Source organism: Euleptes europaea, chromosome 1, assembly GCF_029931775.1.
Source record: "Euleptes europaea isolate rEulEur1 chromosome 1, rEulEur1.hap1, whole genome shotgun sequence".
In the NCBI taxonomy this organism is placed as follows: domain Eukaryota; kingdom Metazoa; phylum Chordata; class Lepidosauria; order Squamata; family Sphaerodactylidae; genus Euleptes; species Euleptes europaea.
The window spans coordinates 149,124,401-149,143,773 of NC_079312.1; the positions used below are offsets into that span (position 1 = coordinate 149,124,401).

General features: G+C 42.9%; 1 protein-coding gene and 1 pseudogene across 1 annotated transcript in view; both read right to left on the reverse strand.

The window, feature by feature from the left end:
• The window catches only part of TMPRSS12 (transmembrane serine protease 12), a 30,724-nt gene extending 24,541 nt beyond the window's left edge, over positions 1 to 6,183 (reverse strand). Inside the window, exons 1-2 of the mRNA XM_056848963.1 lie at positions 6,081 to 6,183; positions 1,894 to 2,095 (exon numbers count right to left, since the gene is read on the reverse strand). Of these exons, the coding sequence (XP_056704941.1) occupies positions 1,894 to 2,095; positions 6,081 to 6,183 (305 nt within the window). The remainder of the gene's footprint in view (positions 1 to 1,893; positions 2,096 to 6,080) is intronic.
• Positions 6,184 to 13,192: 7,009 nt separating this feature from the next.
• On the reverse strand, positions 13,193 to 15,434 carry LOC130476963 (N6-adenosine-methyltransferase TMT1A-like; annotated as a pseudogene).
• Positions 15,435 to 19,373: the final 3,939 nt, after the last annotated feature.

The window sequence follows — 19,373 nt, forward strand, 5'->3', positions numbered from 1 at the left end:
AAAGGGGGGCGCATGGATCTAATGCCCAGGGCTTAGCTCCCTGTCTCTTGCGTCTTCTGATCACAGAGGTGCAGGGGAGGAGGTGCTAAGCCCTGGGCTGCAGCCCGATGCTTAGATCCTTCCCGTCCCCTGCTGCCTCTGTGCAGCACAATCTTCTGTTCTCCCCCCCCCCGCCAAACTCCAGTTTGGAGAAGGGGGGCAGCGTGGATTTCTTTCAGATCATGGAGGACGCAGGGGAGGGGGAGCTAAGCCTCGGGCTGTAGCTAGGGTTGCCAACTGCCAGGTAGTAGCAGGAGATCTCCCGCTATTACAACTGATCTCCAGCCGATAGAGATCCGATCACCTGTAGAAAAATGGCCGCTTTGGCAATTGAACTCTATGGCATTGAAGTCCCTCCCCTCCCCAAACTCCGCCCTCCTCAGGCTCCGCCCCAGAAATCTTCCACCGGTGGTGAAGAGGGACCTGGCAACCCTAGCTGTAGCCCAGCGCTTAGATCCTTCCTGTCCTCTGCTGCCTCTGTGAGGCAGCACAATCTTCAGTTCTTCCCACCCCACAGCCAAACTCCATGTGGCTGGGGAGGGGATGAAAACCTGATGATTGCTGGGAGACAGTGTGATCTTCAAGTTTTTGTCCCTGCTGCAGCCAAACTCCCAGATCCACCACATATATGCTTATATTCTAAACCAAATAGTTAAACTTGAAGACTAACTTGCCGCAGAGTTTGGCTGGTGGTGGTGGGGAGAACATGGAGTTTGCCTGGGGCGGGGAAGATTTCACTGGCTCCCAGAACCTGCAGCGACACCAGCCAGCAGCAGGTAAGTGAGGAAAGGAGGAAGAGAGAGGGATGGAGGGTGTTTTTAATGGTGACAGGGCCAAAGCTGCCCTGAATAATGCCAAATAAATTATGTGCCGCTTGGCTCCTTTCCACTCATTATTCCTCTATTAAAAGATCATGACATTTTTCTCCTGGCCTGTTGGCAACTCTGTAAGTCGCTTATTATTTTACCTTCTTGATCCTGTCAACTGCCTAGCACCCTTATTCTTTAGGCAGCTTCTGGCACCATTCCTGTTTCTTGACCCTTCCTTCCTAGCACTTGCCCCTGTTTTCCTTTTCTTTGCTGCTGTTTCCTTTACATCTCATTCCCTAGAATTCCTGCATCCTCCTTCACTCATCCCCCTACAGTTTTATTCAACTGCAAGCTCTCCCTAAGGAGTTACAATAATTAATTTGTGTGTGAATTGAAGGATGAAATTAGTTGGTATAGTTCTGAAGTCACAAAGTTCTCCATGGTTTGTTCCCCCAGCAATTATTAGAGGCAGTTGTTGCTTTGAAGGGTGGTAGGCTTTCGAATGGTACCTCTCTAGCCTGGTCTGTCTTGGCCTGACAAAATGGTTGGGGAGGAGTAGGTGGATTTGCATACAGAAAGTAGACTGGCTAGGCTTTGGTGGGCAACATCACGCCATCGATCTTTGTTCCCCACTGCTGCTTGACAGGGTGGGAGGGGGCTTGGAAGGGCAAAATGGCATCATGTAACACTGCAAGTCACTTCCAGCTGTGTAGCCAGAGGAGATGTCACAACATTGTAGGACACTCTAGGATTCATCCAAAATTCTATGATTTTTACCAGAGCGTTATGATTGAACCCTAGATTGTCCCACTGTGGTAATGGCACTTCTGATTATGTAGTCAGAATTGACTGTGTAGCATCACAGAACACCATTTGGGTAAGACCAAACCCCTATTGGGTACGTCTACTCCCCTGAAAGAATGACATATATGGAATATTTTACATATATAAATTTCCACATTCAACCAATGTTCTTTATCAATACACTTGCCTTGCATCTAAAATTGACAGGAAAAAAAAAACATTAGAATGGAAAAATACATACATCCATCTTCGAATGCAGTGCGCTGCTGTCAGCACTGTGTTGTGATTTATTAAAGATCCACCACATATATGGTTATATCCTAAACCAAATCGGTAAACTTGAAGACTAACTTGCCACGGCCAGGCTCCAACCTGAGCATCATGTCCACCTACAATCCGGGTCCCTGTTGTTATCTCATCCACAAGAGGCCTTGTCCCACATTCTAGAAACCAAAACAGTTATATCAGTAAGGTGTGGTGTTTGGAAGGTCTTTCTCCATTTTATGGCAAGCCTTTCTAAGCAGGCTCCATCCTTCTTCCATGTTGCTGAACAAAGGGGAGATGCCCCAGACACTGAGAACCAAGGTTAATGAATAATTTCTAAATGGTTGCAACTTTAAGAATAGATAGCCTATTCTAATGTAACATCAGTTAAGGCATTTAGAGGACACATTTCTTTTATCCTTGCTCAGTGTGAAGAGTTTACAGACCAAGTGTACGCTTTATAGTTTGTTATTAAATTTCATTATATTTTGCATGCTGGTAGTCTGATCTATTAAACCCAATTCAGCCATGCTTATCAAGGAGTAATAAGGGCAAGGGTGGTAGCTGATCCCTCCATCCCCAGAGGGAACAAGTGTGTGTGCTAGTCTCCTAAGTAGCTGGAAAGAGTGAGGAGGGAGACATAGAAACATGGCTGATCTTTGTATGGCAGTGGCAGAGGGGACCCTGCATTCAGACCATCTGGGAATGGTTCTCTTAATTGCCAGTCTGTGGTGGCAGCAGTACCAAATGGAGTGAACAGAGAAGAAGCGGAACCTGGCTAGTCTGAAGTTTCAAGGTGGCTGACTAGATGTCTGACTCCCATGTGGGCTGAAACAGGGCTTGCAAGACCATTTCCCCCTAATCCAGTACAGATGTCAGAGTAGAAAATACTCATTTGACCCCTCAGGTATTAAAAGTGTATATGCCCAGGATCCAGCAAGCAAGAAAGGATTAGGCCTACGCTCAACTGTATTTTAAAGGAAAACACAGTGATTTATATATATATACAACTGATGTTGTATATATGCTTGTATTTAGAACTTGAGTATCTGGGACCAGATTTTCTTTTTTTTTAAGGTATCGCAATATGCAGTTCCGGGAATATCACAGGTACCCTTAAGTGGAGAAAACCTTAAGTGGAGAAAACCTGCACAGGGAAGAAGTCATGTACACAAATATAACATTTGACAACAATACTGAAATCAGAGTGCTGGTTATTACCTTTAAACCAAACAGCTTGCAACTGGTAAACTAACATTTCACTCTAGGTATCTGGGTTAAGGAGGGAAGGTGGCATGGTATGGCTTGATCTTTTCAGATCGCAGAAGTAAAGCAGGGTTGGTACTTGTATGGGAGACCACTGAGGAAGACTGCAGAGGAAGCTACTGGCAAACCACCTCTTCTGTGACTTGGGGGCACTTACATACATATCTGTGTTTAAAAAATCTCCACTTTGCTATGTGAATGGTTTATGCTCTGTGACTGCTCAGTGGTTAAGCTCAAACTGCCCTTCTAGATAGTCTGGCCAAAAGAAAGAGACAACTATTCTTTCTTTCCCAATATCTTCTAAATTCCCAGCTGTAGATTTTGGATGAATAGCCATTATTATGGCAAAGATTGCAGCCCAAGAGAACAAAGGAGCCAGAGTAGTTAGGGCTGTTTAGCTTGGAAAGAAGGCTGTTAAGGGAAGATATGTTGGGAGTCTATAAAATTATGCATGATATGGAGAGAGCGGACAGGGAGAAGATTTTCTCCCTCTCTCATAATACTAGAATGCCAGGTGATCTGCTAAAGCTGGAGAGTGAGAAATTCAAAAGAGATAAAAGAAAGTATTTCTTCACACAACACATAGTTAAATTGTGGAACTCTCTGCCCCAGGATGTGGTGATGGCTGCCAACTTGGAAGGCTTTAAGAGGGGAGTGGACATGTTCATGGAGGATAGGGGTATTCATGGCTACTAGTAAAAATGGATACTTGTCATGATGCATACCTATTCTCTCCAGGATCAGAGGAGCATGCCTATTATATTAGGTGCTGTGGAACGCAGGCAGGATGCTGCTGCAGTCATCTTGTTTGTGGGCTTCCTAGAGGCACCTGGATGGCCACTGTGGGTACAGGGCCACAAGGACTTTTTTTTAGCTTTTCCACTTCATGTTAAATTTCTAGGGGTTTAGGGAGTTTTGGGAAGAAGCAGCTCTATCCTTTAAGAAGGGGGGCAGACATAGTTGGAATGAAGACAATGATGGAGTCACTTTGGATCAGACACACATAACAGGCCTCTTGGGGACTTTGAAGGAGACATACACAGACACATGGTCTGAAAAGAGGTGACCACTAAAATGGAGGAAGAAGGTAAAAATAAAATGAACGACAATTTTGAAGCCATTGAGACATTTCTGCCTGTCCCTTTAACATCATAGGTTTTAGACCCAGGGAAAGAGCATTGTGTTTATGCATATTTGATTTTCCTACACTCAGATCCTGTAGTATTTTGTTGTTCAATGGGATGTTCTTAATCCAGTGGGATTAAAGATACCCCCCCCCATTTCTGAAGCTGGAAATATTTGATCTTTAATTACCAAAATTCAAAGGAGATACAAGCAGAGTCTGCTTAGCTTTGATAGTATCTTCACTGTGAGATTTCTAAGGTTTTCCCATTTCCAGATCGGACATGGAATAAGACAAGACATTTTGAATATGGAACATAGAGTCCAACCCGAGGTTAGACTGCAGTTTATTTAATGGCCTGCTGGTGGCAGCAGAGAATAAATACTACTTCTGAGCCGGAATGGGTGGGACAAACTGAAGAGGCAAATTCCTCCCTGCTGTCTATCAGCTTGAAATGTGGGCCAGCTGAGTAAATCCATCCTGACCCATAGTAGAAACAGGGGCATGCAGGGTCTGTTTTACCACAGGGACCAGGGTGCCTGATGCAGACTTACCTACAGGGTTGCCAGCCCGATGCTTTTAACCAAGGGTCAATAGGACTGCTGCTTCCCCTCTCTACTGAGCACTGTGAGAGGACAGGGAGCAGCAGTGGGGATTTCCCTGCCAGCACTGGCAGCCCTAATTGCCAGAGTCCTGTTCTATCTCCCTCTATTATTGGAGGTGAGATAAGCAACAACAAGGAAAAAGTCCTTTTCAGTTCTGGCACTCTGATTATGAATCTTCCCTTCATTGGTGCCCAAGAGCACCAGTAGTTAGAGTTTATATTATTGTTTCCTTTGGATAATTTTTAATGTTTTATTAATTTTCAATTATATGTAAGAGAGGCAAACTTCATTAATCAGCATGTGCAGGCTCAGCTCTGCCTGTGTTAGAGATAAGCGGTCAGGAGAAGCAGTCTTTCACCTGGTAATTGCTGCAGATCAAACTGACAATAAAGGGACAGCTAGAGGAACCCCTTTAAAAGTTGTACAGATTTTAGTTCCTGTCCCCCCCCCCAAAAAAAAAAAACCACAACAGAGGGGAAATGTCATGTGTGACACAGGCTGGGACGTCTTTCAGACCAGAGAATATAGTTTCCAGCAGGCTTGAACTTTAGAAGCTTTAAAGTTCAAAACAAAGCTCCACTATATGCCTCTGCCTTTAGAGCAAAGGTAGATTGGAGATTATGGCCACTAGAAAAAACCCAGGAGGGCTGCCTCCTCTCAGCCCCTGCCCAGCCAGGGAAGTAAGCAGGCCAGTGAGCATGCCAGTGTGGTGCCCTGCCATGCTGCACCTGCCTGGCCCCACTGCTGATGAGCCAGGTAGGAGGCGATCAGGCTGGTGAGGATACCACTGGCAGAGGCAGGTAGTATGGGGCCCGGCCTTGGCCTGATGCTGCCAACTCATCCTTGCCTGGCTGGCCCCAGTACCCCCCTGGCTGTGCCAGTCCAGGACAGTCCATCACCGAATGGGGCCTGTTGGGCAAGGACAAGCCGAGGGAAGCCACCGTCCATAGTCTTGCGTCACAAATACTGCAGGGGCAGACGGCGTGGCCCAAAAAAGGCCCGGGAAAGAGCCCCTCCCCCTCACCTGATGGAGGGCCGGGGCCACTGGCCCCGGCCCTCCATCAGGTGAGGGGGAGGGGCTCTTTCCCGGGCCTTTTTTGGGCCACGCCGTCTGCCCCTGCAGTATTTGTTTGACCCGTTGTCCCTTGAGGAAGAGAAAGCGAGTCTCACCGTCTTTAGGGATGACATTGGACAGGCCTTCGGGAGGGGCTCCACAAAGCAGCAAAACCAGCACGGCGAAGGAAGCGACGTCGGAACAGCAGCGCGGCCTCATTTTCCGCGGAGGAAACCAAAATGGCAGCCGGCCCGTCCCCCTCTCTCGGCTGGGAGAATGTTGAGGGAACCACGTGGCAACGGGAAAGGGGGTGAGGGAGGAGCACGGCCCAACTGCGCACTGGACTGGACAGACTACTGTTGGATATTAAGGCCCATAGGCCGTGTGATTGTGGTCAGGTTACAGTCATTCAGTGCACACAAATAAACAGACAGAGTCTTTCCTTCTTTTAGAATCAAAACTTTTATCTAAAAGGAAAGGGTAAACTGGGATAAAACGAATCCAATCCTTACTACCAAATCTAGTTTCCTATAAACTTGCTAGATTTCTCTAGCAGGGATCTAAAAGCTTAATGGCGACCCTCTCTGCTCCTGGGAGAGCAGAGACGATCCATACTGTTTCTGTAAAAATCCAAAGGTGTGTGTGACTGCCTGGGGCAGCTTCTCTTCCTGTCTTAAACAAAGGAGAGGAATTAACACATTGAGCCTACGTGGTCAATGGTGATCTACTGACAATTTGCTTAAGGGCGCAATGAAATGACATATTCTTGAGTATCTAAATATCAACATAAACTAAGTTAACTCTTAGCTTTCCTGACAGAGACAAAACTCGCTTCCTGTACCCAACAACTACCAATCTGATCCAGCCAGGGTCTTCTTATATTCTTAATCATGTGTGTATTGTGGATGCACCACTTCCCTCCACCTATCAGGAGCAATGCAACATGCAGATAAACTAGAAAGCTTGATTGACTAGGTAGCTGTGGTAGCCTTTGCAGCAAATATAAACAGGAGTCTTGTGGCTTCTTAGACTCACAACATTTTATTTCAGCATTGCGGGAATAAAATTTCGAGTCTTTAAGGTGCCACAAGACTCCTGTTCATTTTGAATGAGTAGATGATTTGCCAGTGGGGCAAAATTGCTAAGTGAAAAAAAATCCAGGGAGCAAAAGGTCAAGGAGTGGGAGCAGCGGCTCCTATACAATCAACTGCAAGACCCCCCACTAGGGTTGCCAGGTCCCTCTTCGCCACCGGCAGGAGGTTTTTTAGGGCAGAGCCTGAGGAGGGAGAGGTTTGGGGAGCGGGGACTTCAATGCCATAGAGTCCAGTTGTCAAAGTGGCCATTTTCTTTAGGTGAACTGATCTCTGTTGACTGGAGATCAGTTGTAATAGTGGGAAATCTCCAGGTAGTACCTGGAGGTTGGCAACCCTACCCCCGCCCCCAGTTTGGCCAGCAGCTAGAGAAGCCTTGAGCTTCATTTAAGGGAAGGGAACTATGGATTTCTTTGCAGATACGTTGTGGGCTAAGGGAGACATTGTAAATTAGTCAAAAAGGGCAAGAGTCCAGGAGCACCTTAAAGACTAACAAAAATATTTTCTGGTAGGGTATGAGCTTTCGTGAGCCCTACCAGAAAATATTTTTGTTAGTCTTTAAGGTGCTCCTGGACTCTTGCCCTTTTTGACTACTGCAAACAGACTAACATGGCTACCCACTGTGAATTGTAAATTAGAATTCCCTTGTAGGAAATATTAGAAAGAAAGGGCTTTTTGAGTTTTTGGTTGTGTAGTATCTAATCTGAGTTGCCAGCTCCGGGTTGGCAGCTACCTGGAGACTGGTGTGTGTGTGTGCGCACGTGCAGGGAGCCTGCTGAATACACAGTTTGGGGAGAGGAGGGACTTCAGCAGGGTATAGTGCCATAGAGTCCGCTTCCAAAGCAGCCATTTTTTTCTCCAGGGAAACTGATATTGTTGTGATGAAGTAGCATTCTCATGTACACGCAGACATCACTGACTCGCAAACAGGGATGAGTTGGCATAAGCCTTCAGCTTAGCTGATGGCTCTCCGCCCCCTCCCCCACTCCTCTCCAGCCCTCCCCCCCCCTCGCTGTATAGCCAGGCTGCTCTTCCTTGTCAGCTAAAACACACTGCTTCTCTCCAGGCCGCTTCCCCCTCCCCTCTCTGCCAAAGTAGCTGCCCAGAAAGAACACACACACACACATTCCAAAGGGCTAGAAGACCTTGGTCTCCCTGGTAACGCCGTCCTGCACAGAACAGGCTTATTCATTCAATGTTGCAAAGGAAAATAGAATGTGTAGACTCTGACAAACTTTGATGGGATGGTCTGAAAGAGTGTCTCCTGATGTTTAGACTTTGAGAAGTCTCTATAATGTCTTCTGTAACCACTCCTCCTTGTGAGACGGGGTCCTGCCCTTGCTGGCTGGAGACTCAGGTTTCACCCGGCTTGATCCTTATTGATCAACCAATCTGCTGTAGTTCAACTCAACCTCCTTTCCTGATTGTCTGATTGGACTGAATGGTAATTAGGAGTATACATCATTATCTGTAGTCTGGAGTTATAGTTCCAGGCGATCTCCAGGCCCCATCTGGAGGTTGTCAGGCCTTTATTGTTTAAAAGAGGTGTTTAACTCTTGAGCCAGAATCACTCTGGCCAGCAGCAGAGGACAGAAGATCTGGAGATTGATGCGTATAGTGCAAATTTCTTTCCAGGCCCAAGCAAAAGAGAAATTATTAAGGCCAGTGGCAACAGGATCAGGAACTGCAGAGCATGCAGGGGAAGAAGAAGGAGGCCCTGCATGTCTGAGTACTTTGGACTTTCTCTTTCTTTGCTTTACTGAGCATCAACTGTTACCCTTTTTGAAGCGGACTGAAGACCATTTATGTACAAAGGTTGGGGGTTACCGCATTATGTATTCCCAGCGGTGTATTAAGAGTTTGAAACTGTTATAAAAAATACTGTTCGCACTTTGTTTGGCCCCTGTAGCTGTGAAGACATCTTCCAGCCATTTTTTAGCCGTGGCCTCCAAAAACCCTTTTAAAGTGATGTTTTTAATAACATTTTCAAACTCAATACTGTAGTAGAAATAATGGAGGCTGAAACACAGAGGCCCTGGACCAATTATTCCGAGAAAAATCAGCTTTTATTAGTAGCTACTAGTCTTTAGCCTTGCTCTCAAGAGCATCAAAATAGGCAAAAGCCCCAAACACAGGGGGGCAAAACTCTTTATAATCTCTGGTTGATTTATTATGCATGATCTAAAATACATAATCTCTACATTATACTGATAATTGGTCATGCAAATCTTCTATAGTTAATTGGTGGATTATAAGACATTACTGATCCTAATTGGTTTTAATCATACAGATATTTGATTGGTAAATCATAAAGCAGATATAATATGATTGGTCGAGTTACTTTTGTTTAGAGTTCATTGTTCTAACACCTGCTGTCTTTATCTAACCATCGTCCCCAAACGTTCCTTGATGCCTTTTCTGTTTTTAAACCTTGGGCTTGGCTGAATAATAACTCTTTTTGGTTGTGTTATTGTCTCCTCCTTGCCTCTCCCTGTCTATCTCTGAACTAAATATATGTCCTTGGCCCCCTCCTTTGGAGTCCAGTGATTTTCCAAAAGGCCTACTGAATTTTCCAGAGGCCTGCTCTCAATACATCGCTGGGAATACATAATGCGGTAACCCCCATTGTTGTGTTCATAGCATTTATGTCTCAGTATATATGTGGCTGTTTCCTCATAGATTATTTCCCTCAGGTTCAATGCTGCTGGAAAGCAGATCCCCCCCCCCCCCCGCATCTCTGCAACATCCTGGTTCATTCATGCAGATCCTGTGGCAACCCAAATAGAAGCTTGTGGTGCCAGAACCAGTGTTTGGACCGGGCACCACAGTATGTATTCTAGCAGGGGACAGTCTCTGGAGTATGGGGATGTGTAATTCAGGGTGGTCCAAAGATCGTTTTGGAGTGCAGCTTGGCCCAGTGTCTCCATGTGTATTTGTCCTGGGGGCTAGGGTTGCCTCTTCGCCACCCAGTGGGAGGTTTTTGGCGTGGACCCTGAAGAGGGCGGGGTTTGGTGAGGGGAGGGACTTCGATGCCATAGAGTCCAATTGCCAAAGCAGCCATTTTCTCCAGGTAAACTGATCTCTGTTGGCCGGAGATCAATTGTAATAGCAGGAGATCTCCAGCTAGTACCTGGAGGTTGGCAACCCTACCTCATGCTGTGAAAGACTTTCAATGGAATTCAGAAATAAACAGGCAGACAATGTAGCTGTTTCTAAACAGGCAAAGTATGTTCCCATCATCCAGGCCCTGACAATAATTGAAGTGCCACATTCCGAACCAGCTACACTTTTTGGGTTGTCTTCGCATGTAGCCGAACTTAGAGCATATTACTGTAATCCAGCTATGAAGTTAACAAAAACATGGCTCAGCTTGGCTAGATCAGCTGAGTCTAAGAGCAAAACTACGCAGCACATTTTTTTACAAGTTAGGAACCCAAACACAATACGTTAAAAAACATATAATGTCATTTGGCACTAAGAAAGGAGAGAGTTGGTGAATCAGATGCAGCTGCAAGAAGGTGATCTTGGTCACTCCGGGTGTGTAAAGTGCCGTCAAGTCACAGCCGACTTATGGCGATCCCAGCAAGGGGCTTTCAAGGCAAGCGAGAAGCAGAGGTGGTTTGCCATTGCCTTCCTCTGCAGAGCCTTCCTTGGTGGCCTCCCTTCCAAGTACTGACCCTGCTTAGCTTCTGATGGATCTGATGAGATTGGGCTATACCGTGCTGCCTTCCCTCCCCTTGGCCACTGTGCCACTGGTAGTTTTCAAACAACAAGGCTGAATCCATGAGCAGCCCAAGCTCTTAACCTGCTCTGCAAAAACCAATTCCACTCCGTCCAGAGTAGTAGAAAAGAGCAAGAGTCCAGTAGCACCTTAAAGACTAACAAAAATATTTTCTAGCAGGGTATGAGCTTACTCCGTCCAGAGCAAGTATATCTAGTTCCTCTAAATCATCAGCCTTCCTGACCAGCATTACTTCTGTCTTGTTTAGGTTCAACTATGGCTTGTTCCATCTTAGCCACCTGACCACTTCCTTGAACCACAGGTTCAGAACCAAGAGAGACTCTTTTGGAGGCTTAAATAATGAAAAATTGGGCCAGGTGTCAACTGATAGGGAAACCAGCATCAGCCCAGTATCATGAAATTAGACCACCCCAGGTACAGGTAAGTGCATAAAAATTTGCCACTTCACTAGGTGAATGTTGGAATTTATACTCTATGAGTGCTCAGGGTTTAAGGAGAAATGGCCTTTACGTGTAGTCAGGTCAAAATTATTTTTATCCCCTTCTCAGTGTCTTCTAAATTCCATGCTGCAGAGAATGGCAGAATAGCTATTCTTATGTTAATTAATGCAGCTGAGGAGGACAAAGAAGACCCAGGGCAGTAGATCCAGAGAGCACCTAAGCCATGTGAGCTAGCCCAGAACTTTCTAGGTTTCTTTTCCCTTCCCTGCCTGGTGAATTTCCAGTGGGAGAGAGTTAGTGGGATTTGAGAAGCAGTAGCTCTCCTCTTTAAGGAGGGGACAGACTTTTTTTGGATCTGCCATGGGGAGACAACTTGAAAACTCTGAAGGAGGCAGACACACAGGCATGTTATCTGAACAGAGATGCAGAGAAACATGATCTGAACAATCAGAGCCTGAACAAAAGTCTGAATCCATCAAGATATTTCTGCCTATCCTTTAATATCATAGCAGTAAAATTTGGATCTAGGAAAAAATGTGTTTATATTTATTTTGCCTGCGTTCAGATGCTGCAGTATTTTGATGTTCAAAAGTATGCTTTTGTTGTTTGTAATCAATGACTGCTTTTAGAACTAAAATTGGCATTTAGTCTTTTCAGCTATAGGTAAAGCCTAAAACTTTGTTCATGCTCAAGAGAAATCATGCCTAGTTGGGAATGATTTCCAAAGTTTTCCCCTACCTCCATGGTAGCTGAAAGGAGAGCATTCTGAATTTGAATAGGGGGAGTCTGGTGTCCCAGTTATTAGACAGATGCACCTCAAACTATTGGTCTAGTGGTGGCAGCAGAGAGTCATTCCTATCTGTGCAAGGGTGAAATCCCCCATTAGGGCTAATGGCTCGAGACCTGAGCCAGCTAAGTAAATTGCCTATCACCTGTGCTAAAAATGGGTGCTTGCAGGGTTGGTTTTACCACAGTTTATTTTTGTTTGCTTATGCTGTATGTTTGCATTTATTTTGTAAGCTGCTTTGAGTCCCCAGACTCAAGAAAAACAAGGTATGAATGGCTAAATAAATAAAAGGAAAGCTATTATAAGAAAAACATAACAGCAGCTGTATTATTAAACAGTTCACTTTCTGAGAAGCAAAAGATTAAACTTCTTAATACAACCATGTACCCTCTGCATTTGATCCCTATCTTCCATCATAAAATGAAAAGGCTGAGTACAATATCATATTATGATTATGGTACAGACTGACAACAAAATTAAACAAGTACATTTTATTTTTAGCCCTAAATTACAGCTTAATATTGATAAAAGTGAGACAAAACAACTACAAATTAGAGCATGCCATAATTATTTATTGGCATAAGAGATAAAAAGAATCATTATTTCTAAGTCAGCAATAAAGAGACTAGTTTATCTATCTTGTGAGATAGAATCTTGAAATAATTTTTTGGCAGTTACAAACTTTTAAAAAATAAAATATATCCCAGGTACCTTACAGTTTGCACTACCTCCCCTGCTAGGGTGAACAGATAGAAAGGAATATAGGCTCCTGTGCCTTTAAAAGGAGATATAGATGGATAGCACAGGATATTTTGATAGCTGCAATTTGTTATGCAGGGATGAAAAGTGCTATACTTGCTGAATTGTCCTTACATATGTAGGTATTAAAGGTACAAGACGTCCCATTCCATTCTTTGGAATGGCATCTCTAAAAAGTGCAACCCTAAACGTGTTTACTCGAGTAAAATCTCACAGTTTAGTGGAATTTGCTACCTTGTAAGTGTTTTTGGGTTCATGGCCTTAGAATGCAATCATGTACATGTTTACCTGGAAGTAATCCCCGACTAAAATAAATGGAGCTACTTACTGCCAGATAAAAGTGCTTAAGACAACAGCCTTTTTCAAATCTAGCGGGACTTACTTCTAGTAAATATGTATATAATTGGTTCTACACAGATAGTTGTTTCACAGCATAACCAATTATATGTGGTTGAATGAGTGTTAACCATAAAGGGACATGTATATGTTGCAGCTTTATTTCTGAGAAGTTTGCTTTTTCAATTTCAGCCCAGGTCTCTCTTGTTAGGAAGCAGCCAGCAAATAAAAGTTTCCATGTCGGAGAGCAGACTTGCTGCCAAAAGAAGCTCGGGCTTGAACGATCTGCAGCGACGTGTTCCAGGAAATAAAAAGCTCCACCCTGAGGAAAGAAACAGAATGTCTGAAAATAATGCAAGGTGCCAAATTTAGGGTGTTCTGTGCGTTAAATAATTGTTTGGTGTGCTTTAAAATTATGCTTATGAGACAATTCTGTTCCCTCCAAAGATTCCCCCCCCCCTTGCATAAATACCAAACAGTCAAGTCCCGGGAACATCTACTAACTTCTCCTGTCTCCCCGTATGTAAATGGTTGCATTTCACTAGTAAACGCTCCCTGGCCATTATTGGCTGAGCGCCTGGAATGTTCTCAAACTGAAGGAGCAGGAGAGTTTCAAAATGTGTTGACAGTTAAGATAGTATTTATGAGGGAAATGGAAAGCCTGCTGATCTCTGAGGAAAAACAATATCTCACACAGAGTGTAGAGGCAAGAGGGATTATGTACATGAAGTGGGGGAAAGGGGGCAATAAAGCCAGAAGGGTGATGATGCCTACAGAAAGGTGTGGGGGTGGAAGTAAGGAGGCAAGGCTGCTGGGACCCACCATGCCTTCTCCCCTCCCCCCACAAATATTTGTACTTTGGGTCTCCACCTCTCTCCATCCAGTCCCAAACAAAACAAATCAGATGACTTACTCTTAGTATGAAATGGGATAATGCTCGGTCATCTCCATGTGCACCATACATATCCATTCCCCACATTTATACTCTGCCCTTCCTCCAAGAAACTCAGGGCAACATCTTGAGAGTTGGCATGGCACTGTGGATGGACTAGGATCCTGAGAAACCCAGGTTTGAATCCCCACCTCTATCATGGAAGTTCACTGGGTGAGCTTGGGCTCATCACAGACTCAGCCTGGAATACCCTACAGGGTTGTTGCTTTGAAAAAAAAGGAGGCAGGGAGACAATGTCCTAAACTGCTTTGGGTCCCAAGTGAAAAGAAAAGCAGGATATAAATAACATATCAACATAACAATGCTATGAGGCAGACTTGGCTAAAACAGAGTGGCTGTCAGAAGTCCATACCTCCTCTCTCCTCACAAAGGGGCTGCTGAATTTATATCTGCACACCAGTGCATCTTGCTCAGCTCCTTGGGCCTCCAGGACAGTTCCCCTATCCTGACCACTTCAGCAGATCTATAAAGAGTCAGGTGAGAGGTTGAGAGGTATGCATATGGATTCTGTTTATATAATATTAACCACAATTTAGAAACCAAATCATAGTTTGAGCTTCCAAAAAGACAGGTAAATCAGGGTTTACAGCAGCTGTTTATTTCCCCCCACCTAGTTAGTATTCAAACTTATATAGTGCAGGGGCTTCTGGAGGCAGATCACCAGTGGTAACCATTGCTTGCCAGTTCAGACATCACACCATTGCAAGCTCTCTTCAACCCGTGGCTTCTGATTCTGGTTTGCTGGCCAATCACAAGCCATAGTTTATTGATTTGGATGTCATGCCAAAAACATTAAGCCTTTTCAGCTGTGGTCTGATGTGAATTAAGGCATTAAAAAATAAGCTATCAAATCACTAGTCAAAAGCCCATCTTTCTTCAAATACGTACCGACTTGAGCACTCTGCCGACTTCTCTCAAAACTGCTTCCACGTTCTTCACTGAGCAAAGGACCAAAGTAGAAACTACGACATCCACAGAGGCATCAGCTACCTGAATCAAGTCCTCTCCTGAGATGGTTCTGGACCATGCTTTTAGCTAGACTCTGTTGAAAGTGGGGATTGGGGTCTGTACAGATGACTCTGCAGTTGGGCGGAAAGAACTGGAAGTTGGAGCCAGTCCCAGTACCTATCTCCAGCACTGTCAGTGTCCTTGAGGGAGCTGCAAATTCCATCATGTTACGCAACAAGTCCTTTTTCTGCCTTAACATTTTCCGATTGTAGCAGACTGTAAATTTCTCCAGGAAAAAGGGGAAGAAAATCCTTTTGCAGAAGGGCTCCCATATCCCCAAACATGATAGCACATATAGAGGCAGGGCTAGCAACTGGAAGCAGAGAGTGAGAAACAAGACCATTACCTCTGCCATTCTTACTCTGATGCAGAATCAACTCTCTCGTTTCCTTGAAGTTTAGGTCACAGTAGAGAAGCTGCTGAAATACTTGTGAAGTTCTTGGTTAAGATTTTGCTCTTTCTTCAAAGAGTATAATACTCAAATTTGTTTTATTTAGCACTTCCAATAAAGATCCCAGGCAAAATAATAATAAAATACTAAAGAGTTTGCAACTTGTTAGCTTTGTGGTCTTTCTGTAGACTTACTAACTCTTTGAAAACAACAGCAAAGACTGCTAGACTGGATGCATCTGAGCGGAAGAAGGGTGGAGTGGATGAGACTGCTTAACTCTTTCCCCTCCAGTTTTAGCTCCCTTTCCCCCCCGTTGCATATTAGTGTGAGAAGGCTGCTTAACTCTTCCTCACTCTGGTTGTATTTTTGCTCAAAATTGCCCCACCCAAGTTGATTTTTTCACATATATCTTCCCTCTGCCTTCCAGGACAACATCACCTAAATTTTCAGGTTGTACTTTTGTGCTCCTTTGTCTTCACATCAGCCAAAACCTTCAGCCTGTTTCTTATCAGGAGATAACTGGCATGCTACTCCTATTCTGAGGACCCCTTAGAATTGTAGGATTTAAACCATATATCAACTGGTACCCAACTGATATGGAATTATTTTCTTTTTTTTGATAAATATTTTTATTGATTTTTAACAGTAAATAGGGTACAGAAGGGAAAAAAGGAATGGTGGGAATAAAACAAAAAGAAAAAAAACAAGCAACAAATTATACAGATAGTGATTAGCGGTGTAACGCTTTGTACTACCCCCTTGAATCTTTTATTAATCTTGCTATTTTCTAATAGGATGGGTTGAAACTCCACCTTGACTCTATTGTGGTGCTTAGAGTCCTGTTATTATTTTTTAGTTGCCATATAGTCATAGAAAGGTTTCCATTTGTCTCTGGTTTGTTTTTGATTGTTCGTTTGTAGAGATTCAGTCAGATGTGCCATTGTTATATATTCATAAGATTTATCCATCCAGGTCTCTATGGTAGGAGTTTTATTTGTTTTCCATAGAGATGCTAATACTACTCTTGCCGCTGTAGTTAGATATTTCAGCATGTTCTGTTGATCTTTGTTGATATTATCCGGTGTTTTGCTTAATAGAAATAATTTTGATTGAACTAATAACTGAATTAATTAGTTTACTGATTCTGTTCAATTTGCCATATTGTACTGTGTGGATTGGAGGGTGAAGGGGACAATAATTCTGAGGGGTGAAATTTGAATTGATACTTTTTCAGGTTTTTAATTATTATGAGGAAAAGATTCACAAGCTTTGCACATCGACAATCTCAAAAATTGAAAGGCAAACAACAACAAAAGTTTTTAGAAGACTTTGAGATTTCTGAAGAAGAAGAACAAGAGGTTGACATTGCAAAATTCAAGCCTACATCAGAGAACCCTCAGAAAAAAAGTTCGGTTATGGCCAAAGAAAATCAGGATTTTTTTTTTGCGAACTCAAGAGATGATATTGGATATGAAAACTTCTTTACAGAAATCCATTCAAGACTCTGAACAGAAGGTGCTTCAAAGTATCGCAAAGGTTGAAGAAAAGCTTGAACTTAACTCCCAAGAAATAGTCAAGATCAAACAAAAGCAAGAAGATATAGAGACCTCAGTTACGCAACATACCACAGAGCTCTCAGAACAATCTAAATTAATCCAAGACCTGTCAACTAAAGCTGATGCACATGAGGTAAAGTTTAGAGACAAAAATATTAAATTCCGTGGGATTCCGGAACAATTTGGAAAAACCAGCTTGGAATCAGATATCAGAACATTTCTTCACGATAATTACGAGTTTGATGACGATGACACTCTGCTGGAATATTGTTATAGAATAAACTCATCTTATGCCACCAGATACAACAAACCAAGGGACATCTTGGTGAGATTTGTTCATAAAAGAACCAGAGATCTGCTGCTTAGGACACAAAGAAATGATCCCTTCGTTTGGGAGGGGAAATCAATTCAGATTTTATCTGACCTTCCAGGAAGTGTTCTTACAAAAAGAAAAGAATACACCGAGTTAAAACAAGAATTGATAAAGAGGCAGATCAGGTTCCGTTGGCTCATTCCATATTCTTTAGATATTTCACTGCCACAAGGGAAAAGAATAATCCATAATCAACTTCAAGCAGAAGAACTACTTGAGGAACTAAAATCATCAAAAGATTCTGCCCTGGAAGAATTGGAGGACACTCCGGGAACAAGTTCTAGCAGTTCTCAACAATCTCAAAAAGACAAAAAGAAACCACTTGAAAAGCGTGAATTGCGAAAACAAAAGAAGACTACTGAAGGAGATAAACTAGACCAGGCAGCAGCACTGTAGACACAAATGCAATCCCATTATGGCCCACTTACAAATTGTATCATTGAACATTAACGGTCTTAATTCTCCTAACAAAAGAAAGAGAGTTTTCCATAGTTTAAAGAAGCAAAAGAATGATATCATCTGTTTTCAAGAAACTCACATTAAAAAAGAACATGAAAAAATCTTACAGACAAACCATCTTGGAACCCCTTACTTAGCGTCTGCCCAAGTGAAGAAGAGAGGTCTAGCTATTTACATTAATGAAAAAATTTTAACTGTCAAGACTCACATAGCAGACCCAGATGGACGCTACCAGATTTTAATTCTTCATGGACCAGACGGAATATGTTTTACGTTGGTTCACATCTATGCCCCAAATGCTGCAAAGGAAAGTTTTTATGAAGCATTGTTTGGGAAGCTTGTAGATTTTCATCAAGGAGAAATCATACTTTTAGGAGACTTTAATGCAGTAACAAATCCAATGATTGACAAATCTCACAATAGTATATCTGGAAGATTACCAAAGAATGTTTTCAAATTCATGAAAGAATTTAATTTAATTGATGTTTGGAGAACGAAGAACCCAAGAACAAAAGACTTCACATTTTATTCAAATCGTCATAGATCATACTCTAGGATTGATGTGTTGGATTTCCAGATCCATGATAACAAGTGTGGAAAGGATACAGATTGCACCTAGAATATTATCTGATCACAATCCAATTGAATTGACTGTTCTAAGAGGAAGAACAGGAATTAGGAGATGGCGGATGAATGACCAAATATTGAGAAAAAAACAGATACTTGAGCAATGCAAACGCGATGTTAAAGAGTTTTTTACTCTGAACAAGACTCCAGGCATGTCAGACTTTGTCGTTTGGGACGCCAGCAAAGCTTTTATCAGAGGGAAAATGATAGCTTTAAATTCTAAAATCAGAAAAGATAAACAAAAGAAACTTAAAGATCTTCAGGACAAATTAAGAACATTGGAAAAAGAAGCGCAAATAAAACCAGATAAATCTACCCTCAGTGATATCAAGATGATTAAACACTCAATCGAGGTAATAGAAACAGAAGAAATAAAAATGAAAGTTAAATATGCTAAGCAAAGACTTTTTGAAAGAGCAAATAAACCCGGTCGATTCTTAGCTAATCAACTTCGTAAACAAGAAAAAAAAAGGAAGATAATCGGTGCTAAAGTTAACGGTACAACCTATAACAAACAAGAAGAAATTGAAAAAATATTTGTTGATTACTATAAGCTATTATATGCAAAGGATGATCTGCAAGAACATGGGTTAACGAGTTATATATCAAATGCACAACTACCCAAGCTATTACCAGAGGAACAAGAGAGTCTTAATCAGAAGATAACAACACAAGAAATAGTTGACGCCATTCACAATTTGAAACCAGACAAGGCACCAGGTCCAGATGGGATCACACCACAATTTTACAAACTTTTTGAACAACAAACACCGGTACTACTTTCTCTGTATAATGAGGTAATCGATCAGGGAAAGATTCCACTGTCCTGGCAAGAAGCGCATATATCTTTGATACCAAAAGAAGCTTCCGATCAATATCTCTCCCAAG